Source organism: Salvia hispanica, chromosome 2 (assembly GCF_029641045.1).
Source record: "Salvia hispanica isolate PSC_SH4W2 chromosome 2, Shi_PSC_v1, whole genome shotgun sequence".
NCBI classification, from domain to species: Eukaryota; Viridiplantae; Streptophyta; class Magnoliopsida; order Lamiales; family Lamiaceae; genus Salvia; species Salvia hispanica.
Genome location: NC_142693.1, coordinates 13,821,966 through 13,831,608, shown reverse-complemented (window position 1 = coordinate 13,831,608; position 9,643 = coordinate 13,821,966). Strand labels below are relative to the sequence as shown.

General features: G+C 33.8%; 1 protein-coding gene across 3 annotated transcripts; it reads right to left on the bottom strand.

The window, feature by feature from the left end:
* Nucleotides 1-270: 270 nt before the first annotated feature.
* LOC125205059 (uncharacterized) lies at nt 271-5,327 on the bottom strand. Of its 3 annotated transcripts, none has more exons than XM_048103862.2 (6): nt 5,045-5,327; nt 4,248-4,438; nt 3,867-3,946; nt 1,929-3,650; nt 1,649-1,814; nt 271-1,163 (listed from the first exon to the last, which is right to left on the bottom strand). In XM_048103862.2, the coding sequence occupies exons 2-6, from the start codon at nt 4,318-4,320 to the stop codon at nt 529-531; spliced, it is 2,676 nt and encodes an 891-aa protein (XP_047959819.1). In that variant the 5' UTR covers nt 4,321-4,438; nt 5,045-5,327; the 3' UTR covers nt 271-528. The 3 variants fall into 3 exon arrangements, with proteins under 3 accessions (XP_047959819.1, XP_047959825.1, XP_047959833.1); XM_048103868.2 differs by having other exon boundaries at nt 4,248-4,432; XM_048103876.2 differs by lacking the exon at nt 4,248-4,438.
* Nucleotides 5,328-9,643: the final 4,316 nt, after the last annotated feature.

Here is a 9,643-nt window from a genome sequence, read left to right as displayed (position 1 = left end):
GGCCTTTAAGATAATTATGATTATTGTTTATAGAGTTAATCTAAAAGGTAATGTTTTTAACCTTAATAATGGAGAAACTTATGATTGTAATTATCAGTATAGTGATAAAAGTCTCCACCTAATAATACTATTGTTTAGACTTGAAGCTGACTTAGTGACTAATTGCTATTCATTAATTTCTTTCTGATCATAATTCCATGTTTCTCATTGATCATTACAGAATGGATTTTAAATTTATTATTTATGATACAAAATACAATAAAAGGCTAATTCAAAAATCATAACTAATTAAGTTATCCAACCAGCAACCTTTCTACAACAACCACACCAATATATGCAAACCACAATCTTTTACAGTGAACCTCAGCCGTGCTTACTGAATAATAACACTATACACATTTCACACAGCATGATCATATTTTCCTCGTCGATTTTTCTTGGGCTTGAGATAATTTACTATGCCTACAAAGAAGTCGAGCTGCCATGGAGCACAAAGATCGATCCAAACTATCCGACTCCACAATCTACTTAAGTACGCAATGAATAGATATCCTTGACAATTTCTTCAATCAGATCACAAGTAATGTGGCACTCAAGATCTTTACCTAGATCGCTGACGTCATCATCCAGCAATCTTGGCCACGAGTCGGACTTCAAATCGCGAGCAAGCATACTTTCAAGAGCATAAGTTGGTCTATCTGCTGCTGGAGGATGTACATGACTATGAATGATTTCCCAGACGAAAGACAGTAGTTTCCTTCCACGAGGAAACTGGTGACGAGATGACTCGATAGCTTTTCCGAGTCTAGACATGTTGGACGGTTGTTTGAGTACAGTTGCCAGTGCTTCATTCAACAAATCAAGTATCATCCTGTGATCTGTTCTTGCTCCCTCATCTTTGGTGCTGCTTTCATCAACCTTGATTTGTCTGTAAGACTCTTCCACTTCTTCAAATACCTGGTTGCTAATAGGTTGACTGAGTGGGTCCCATTTTGGCAGTGGTTGACTGCACGAACCGTCATAGTAGCCGGAAGCCACAAGCAAATCTCTAACATAAGCTTCAGTTGGATCCTGTATTTCTGGATCAACTGTATCGGACTTCTCTTCGGTAATAGAGTCCTCTAGACCTGGCTTTTCCAATTGATCCGGCTGTTTTACCAAATCTGTATGAATAAATATGGTAGAAGCAAGAATCATAAGGCAACTTGCGACACCATATTTGAGTGCAGAAAAATTAAAACGGAAATGTGAAAAATGTAAATATAAGGAATGAAATGTTGCATGATCTTTTGGATCGAGTGTTTGCTTTTATTCTTGCTGTCAAACATACACAATTTTTTTTGGAAATATGGATTACATTAACATAGTTACTACGTTATCAAACCAAATGCTATGTGTTATTTAGATTTGAAATGAAATGAATAGACCAACTGGACCAGCCATTAAATGATAAATCTAACAGAAATCAGAAGCCTGTTCTATGAAATTAAAAAGACAAAAGGCAAAATAAGCTAACTATGCTAATTATCTCATGCATCCACACAGGTTATATGAGCCTCCGTTTTCAAAACATATTGAATAAAGCAGTCAACCTTGCTCGTGCAGAAATACAGATCCTTATACAAATAAGATGTGCAACTTCACTTACCATTCAAGTTTGGGTTTATTGGGCTGAAAACATAAGGCACTTCACTGTCCTCTGGTTGGTCTGCACCAGATGATGCTGGACTCGAACAAACTGCTGGCCTCCAGTATTCATCGTCAACACTGCTGCATACAGATGCAGGGCTTGGTGGCACTTCAGTAGAATTCTCCTAAAACAAATACAATTAATTGAAGACATTATTGATTAGTAATGCGTCAGCATTCAAAATCATCTATAATTTCAAAAGTTAAAAAGGGTGAGTTAAGTCAAAGAAGATGCTCACATGAGTGTCATAGGAGCTCATCATAACTGTTGGTCCACTTGCAATATCTTTTAGGAGATCATCACAATTATAGTGTAATTCATCGACAGACTGAACTCTCCTTCTAAACAGCCTTCCTCTAAGTTTTAAGCTGTACCCAAAGCTTGAGACCTTTTCTCTTATCTTGGATTTATCATTCTTCTGTTTCTTGACATCCATTGAGACATTCTCAACTACTTCATGCTTCATTCTTATCTGGGCCCCCGTAAATATGTGACGATCTTCGAGGAGGAGCTTCCCTAATGATGTTCCTGATCCTGAAACTGGAGCAGACAGAGATCTAACAAGGTTCCTTGGAGATGGTTCCTTATAGTGCATTCTGCAATCATCAGAAGCCTCCCTGAAAGATCTATTTTGCTTCCCTAAATCATTCATAGAGCTTTCAGGGTAGCACACTTTATTTCCGATCAATATATCTCTAGATTGTCCAGCTTTGGTCTTCTCAGGATTTAGCACAGACGATCTCTGTCTTTTAAGAGAAACAATCGGACTTTCTCGATGTGTTTCACCTTTCAGAACATTCCTCAACCTTTCAGTCAATAATTTCCTTGTTTCTCTGTTAACAAACTCAGGAGAATCTGTTCCATTTGACTGAATGTCACTTATATAGGACCTTGTAGATTCTGACCGAAGTAAATTCAACCCAATGTCCTGTGTGACACTATCTCTTACTTGTTGTGCAATACGGTGAGCTATTTGTCTTGGTTCTGAAGGCTTTTCCCGGTAAGGGGTCTCAATTCCTCCTCCCCGGGCTACTTTACTTTTTTTAGAACTTTTACCTTGCAATTCAGACTTCAGCCTCTCCTTGACCTCTTCAAGGAAATCTTGAATACTGCCCCTCTCTTCAAAAGAGCTAGGGGTACTGTTCCATGAATCTTCATTGACACCCATCCTGTCAGGGCCAGGCCTTAAAACCACAATCTTGGTCGGAGCAGAGACAGTATCTGATTTCTTATCAGAACTCAGCAAATTAGAGAGAGGTATGTCTCTTTTTGACGTTGTGTTAGAAAACAAAGATTCCTTCATCCCATCTAACATATAGTCTCTTTTCTTTCCACAATTAAGAGAAGCAAGTGTTTCACGCAAACGCACAGGGAGGTCCTTTGGTTCCTTCAAATTGTCAATAGACTTCACTCTCTTGCAATCGTCATAACAGAACTTTGTCTCTTCACTGAGTTCATCTTGCATCCTTGTCTGGCTTCGACTGTTTTTGAACTCTACAACCTTTGAACATTCCATAATTCGTGCTGCTTGCCATGCCTCGAATTCTTTTTTGAACTTCTGAAGTTCCTTTTCTTGAGGATGTTCTCGGCGTTTAGGCTTCCCCGACTTCATGTGGCTACTGCAGTGATCAGAAAAGCTATCAGAATTTAGCTCAAAGTAATCCAGGCCATGCTGTGGTGGGGAGTCCCAGATAAAGGAATCACGGCCATCTGAGCTCTTTCTAGACTGTTCCTTATCTGTGAACTTCCTTGCAGATACATCATTCATTCTTCCAATCATTTCTGGCTCTTGTCCCGGATCAACGGGTAGCATATCAACCCCCATGAGCCGAGCCACTAAGCTTGGTGCATTTGGTCTGGCATTTGATTTTTTAGAAATCTCTTCACTAATCAATTTCTTCATTGGAGCCTCAGTGGAACATGTCTTCTTGGGTGAATCCTTGAATGAATTATAAGAATACTGAAAAATGTAGCAAAACAACAGTATGTTGTTATACACGAAATAACAGGAACTATAACAATGGGTGCCAAGCTTTATGAAATGGATTTGGTTACAGTATGATGTGATCAGGGCAATAGTATGAAAGTAAGAGAACAACCAAAAGCCTCCACCAAAACACATATATCGAAAACCACAACGGCTGATAAGTTAACGAGATTAAAATAAGAAAATCACCAGTCTCCTATCTCTTCTTGAATATAAGCCATAGAATGTCTCCTCTGGCAGCTCCATACTGTTTCTAGGTGTCTCCAGACCTGAAACCAAAGACGAAGCTTTGTTTCTAGTTAATTAAAAGACAAAAAGCTAACCAAAAAAAAGTTTGTTTGATTGTTCATTCCAGCAAATTCAGGTATGCTACACTTCTTAGTTGGGTGATTAAATTTGTCCCTGAAGAATAGCTTCATACTATGAAAAATTCCATAATAATAAACTCATTATTTCCACAAGAAATTTTCTATTTGGAAATCATAGCTGGATAAGATTTATGAGCATTTGCAGGAAAATTAGCACCTCCCCTACTAAGTCTAATTATTTTGAATTATTTAGTAGACCTACCACCATATCTTGTAACAACATGCTGGGCCACTGAGTCTTCTTTAACATACGGCAGCTGGAAAAACCTTCCCATCCCACAAAGAATTACCCCCTCGTGCAGTCGAGAACTGCTCAAACACTCACTTCATATTATTCCATTAAATTAAATTGAGTCCTCTTCACAAAGTTACAGATAGCAACCCAGTCTGATCCTACAGCATACAAAGAAATACATCAAAACGTAGAGCGGGCTCAAGATAACATTGGTGTTTCATTTCAACACAATACGACAACGCATCATTTCCTCTGCATAGGATACCAGAAATTCTGGCCTAACAGCAACACGGAAGAAACCAGATTAATAATGAATAAAGCATATTTGTATGTGATCATGCATTAGTAGAATTATCCGAACCAAAAAAGCAAAAAAATCATCATTCCTCGTATAAATTCCACGAACCAAATTATAGCGTTCTTCAGCATATGGCGATCATGCATTCAGTAGAGTTGAGTAATTAAAACCAAATCCTTCATGAAGCAAAATAATTTCGGTAAAAAAACGTTTAATTAAGAATCACGCGACATTTGCAGGTTTAAATTGATCCACAATACTGGTAAACACTCGCATCGTCGCATAATTTATCATCACCGAGGCAGACTTTTTAAAATCAGCCAGCAATCCAGTAACAGATAGAACGGTACAAAATCAAGCAACAATCATGACTGAAATAAACGCATTCAAAATCTATCGCAAATTCGAAAACCTCCGATCCGAAATAAAGCAATCAAACACGATACAAACAGGTTTGAAAACTCACATTATGCAATCACAAAATTGAAAGTGTGATTGCGCATTAAGTGTGGTTTGGAAGCTCCAGCACCGTCACAAACAGGGGAAAAAAGGTGAGAAGGCTGAATCAGCAGCAGGTGTGAATTGGATGCGAGTGAAATTGGAGGATGGTGATGAAAGAGGAGGACGGAGCATGAGATGGAATGAAGTACAGATAGTAATAATGAAGGAAGAAAAGTAGTGCTTTTGGCATGACAATCCATTGCTGGAAATCACACCACCAGCAACCCAAAAGCCTCTTTCTCTCTCTACACGCTCGCTCGCTCTCTCTCTCTCTCATAAAATTCTATTTTGACTGGGTGGTTAGAATCTGGGTGGGCCCACCAGACTTCATGATTCTGAGAATAATGAATGAAACCAAAAACTAATCAACATTGTAAAAATCGCCATTCGATATATCAAATGGATGAGAGAAATAATTACAGGGATACTCCAAGCCAAAAAAAAAAAAAAAATACTATATGGTACAGTAACTTATAGAGATCCTCAAAAGGTCGCAATATTATTAACTTAATTTCATTTTCAAAATTGTAACTCTATCAAGGTCATCCACAATTCATTACTAAAATTTATAGTATTTCATTACATTATTTATGGTCAACATCATACTCCACCATTCTTTTCTTTAATTATTTATGAGTCTAATTTTTTTAAAATTAGAATTAAAATCCTTAAATTAAAAACGGTCAGAAATGAAGCTAGTCGTATAATTTGATCAGAGATCATTTGTAATCGGAGACGGATCCCCTGCTGTGGTGGAAACACAACAGGGACTGTTGTGGAGACCAAACGACGACGTTCGTTCCTTTTTAACAGCCTTTTTTGTTTTATCAATTAAGCCTACATTTGCTTATTTTATAAATTCAGTTTACACTTGTCGTGGTATACTGGCAGAGTGGTGGCAAATCACCGCTGATGAAATTAGAAATACTAATATTTAATATTTTGATCAATAAATAATCTATAATTATGTATCAATAGATTATTAATTGAAATCATTATTAGCGTTTATTGATTGCAGTAGGGAGTTTATTAATTTCAATTGTAAATTTATTTTCTACTAAAACTTTATCATATTTGAAAATTCAAGAATTATATAAAGAGAGTTTCAGTTATTTTTAAATTTAATTTTAGTATTTTATTAGTAAATACTATAACTGAAATCAATAAATTTAAATATAAAGTGACTTTTTGAATTTGACAAATTATTAGTAAAAATACATTATAACTAGAATGATAGTAATATCCAACTGCAACCGATAAGATCCAACAATAATTGTAAATAATAATTTATCAATATACATTTATCATAAATAGTTAAGGTGAAGAGAAAATAAAGTGAGAGAATAATATAGACTTAATTTTCTTCTATACTATTTTCACTATACTACTTTCTTTTTCTTTACTTTAATTAGTATTTATTATTATCTTTACAAAATAACGGCCAAAAATAAATCAATCACTTGAGATGGCACGGAGGAGTAGTTATGTAAAATCTAAATGAGCATGCAAATAATTAAAAAAATTAAGAAATTTTATTAGTAAAATAAATAATCTACAAAATTTAGAATACGTATTAAACGTTATTAAATAAAATCATTGTTCAACATAAATCACTTAAATTTTGATGACTATGGATTAAGTATTTCAGCTTGTGTTGAAGAGCAATTTGTAAAGGCCTAAGTTTGCAAAAAAAGTTCCACCGCAGTCAGCAAATGTAGGTTTGGTTAATAAAACAAAAAGACGGTTGAAATTGAACAATACGTCGTCGTTTTTGTCTCCACAACAGCGCTTGCTGTGTTTCCACCACAGCAGGGGATCCACTCCCTTTGTAATCCTATCGGGATTGATTTTTCAACACTGCACCAATTTGATACTTTTCGAAGATGTATAGTTCATATTCAAATAAAATTTTCATAATTTTAAACAATGAGAAACATAATTTAAAATACTTGTAATAAAATTGATACTCCTAGGTTTCACCGTGGAGTAATATTTTGCCAATGTGAGAGTCAGGAGTTTTATCTTAGGTTTCAGACTTTTGATAGTGAAAACTTTTTCTGTGAACATTAAATGAAGAAATTAATATACTGCGAATATACTAAAATATTGTGTCTCCAATTTTCTTTCTTATTTTCAAATGAGTTGAGTAAACTGTAAATGCGATGCAGGTGGGATAGGGAGTTGGCTAATGATCCATTAAAATTTAAAACTATTAGTATGCTGTATGGGCAACGTGAATTTAATGTGAAGAAGATGTTCAACTAAGATCCCAATCAGTCCACATTCTAGCTCACTCGATGTGGAATATGGTATGCGACTCATTTGCTTGTATACGTAGCCATGAAAATCAACACCTAAATTATAAATAAAAATAAAGTAAAATGCTAGTAAAACTAAAAATTTACAAGATTATAAAATGCAAAGTTAATAACAAAATGACGTTAAAATATAAAAAAAATTGAAATTATAATATACATAAATTTAAATACTACTTTATCCAGACGAGTTTTAATCAATTGTTTGACTTTATGAAGAAAAGTGAATGGAAATAGTTAGTGAAATGTGAACCCCACTTTTATATAGTTTAGCAATAATAATAAGTAGAGTGAATTAGTGGAAAATATGATCCACTTACTAAAGTAGTAAAAAATGAAATAAAATATTTATTAAGAATTGTGCAAGTAAGGAGATATCAGATATTTAATGGAAACGGACGAAGTAATAAGTTAAAACTTAAAACAAATGTCTTAATATCTAAAAGGACAAGTATAAAACTGCCCTCCATACTTTTGGGGCATTTAAGTTTGAAAAAATATGGAAAAATAATTAAAATGAGCAAAACTCAGACTGTATATGTACAAACATCTAAGTTTTGTACTTCCTCCGTCCTCAATTATAATTATAATTTCTTTTCCGCCGTGATTTTTTTAAAATATTAAGAATAGTTGATAAAAAAGGTTAATGGAATATAAGTCTCAGTTATATTAGTTTTAATGAAATGTGAGTTAAATGAGTTAATGAATGTGAGATTTATATATCATTTATTTTAAAAGTGAACCGAGACTCCTATTCGGATGGACCGAAATAGGATAACGAGATTCCTATTTGCAGACAAATGGAGTAACGTAGTTTAATCATTTATAATAGAGTAATGCTGATAAAATTATGACGTTGCTTTCTTTGAAAATAGACTTCTTACTTTGAAAAGTCTCCTAGATAAAATGATGACCCAAAAAAATGGATAGTGAAATATTCATAAATAGTAAATTAATGTTTTCATGAATGTACTTGATTCCTTGCAACAGAATAGACCATGCACGTGAATTCAACTGTTGTCTGTACAAAATATTCCCAGAGAGAACATATTCTCAATTGACTAGAAAATGTGCCGTTAATAACAAAATAAAGAAATCCATTATGTAGCTATTGGATATAGAAATAACTCTAATCGTATAGTTGTAATTAAGTATTACTAATTTTTAGCTTGTAGTGAGGATATAGATGCTATATCCTTATAAATTTTAAATTACAAACCCTATACTTGATTTGTGTGTTTCGCTCGATTAAAATATTTGTACGATTATCATAATTCATAAAGTTAATTAAATTTGTCAACAAAAAGCTTCTTTAAGAGTGACTTAGATGGTACCATAATTTTTTTTATCATTGAAATAACTCCCTCATACCATTGGTTCCAAGAAAGTTATTGTTCTTATTCATAAAACGTTTTTTGTTTAAATTGACTATTGTTTTGAATAAAAATTACTGTCATCTTATATGGAGTATAGAACAACTCATTGTTTGCCGTAGTTGGCTTGGCTACTTCCAATTTTCTTACTCCGTTTAATACCTTATAAATAAAAAACAACTCGCATCATCATTATATTTATCAAAGTTATACATAAACCTACCAATAAAGGCAGAAAGAATAAACTGCTAATTAAACATTGCAAAATGATGGAATGTTCATTACTACTACAATATAACACGTAGCATTTTAGATTAGATTATCATCCCAATTATATCAATTCTCAATGCTAATTTTGTTAATAATTGGCATTGCACTGATTCATAGCAGCTTTAAACTAATAAATCCCAATAGGAAAAACCCCATATATTTATTTTATTTTTTTTGCTAAATAAGGAGGAAGGGAATATTTGAATTAATTAAGAACTAAGGCTGCAACCTACAACAGAATATGATTAGATCAATTAATAATCCCAAAGTGAAATGTAAGTACTATTCGAAGTGAATAAGAAAGCATGAGGCGGGGCCTTCTCGAGAAATAAACCCAACGTGGGCTGATTATGAAATCGAACCCACTTTCATTGCTTATGTATAAACAAAACAAATTAATAAAAAGTAAAACTTAAAAAAAATTGATTATGCTAATAAACAAGAGTATACATATACAATATATTGATTGCCAATTTTGTCTTCAAATAGTTGTTTTGTAACGTAAACCTCCCTTTTGTTTTCCTAACTTACATACTACTATTACATTGTCATGTTGTGTAATTAATAAGAATATAACATCTTGTTATAGTTGCTGCATAACAACAA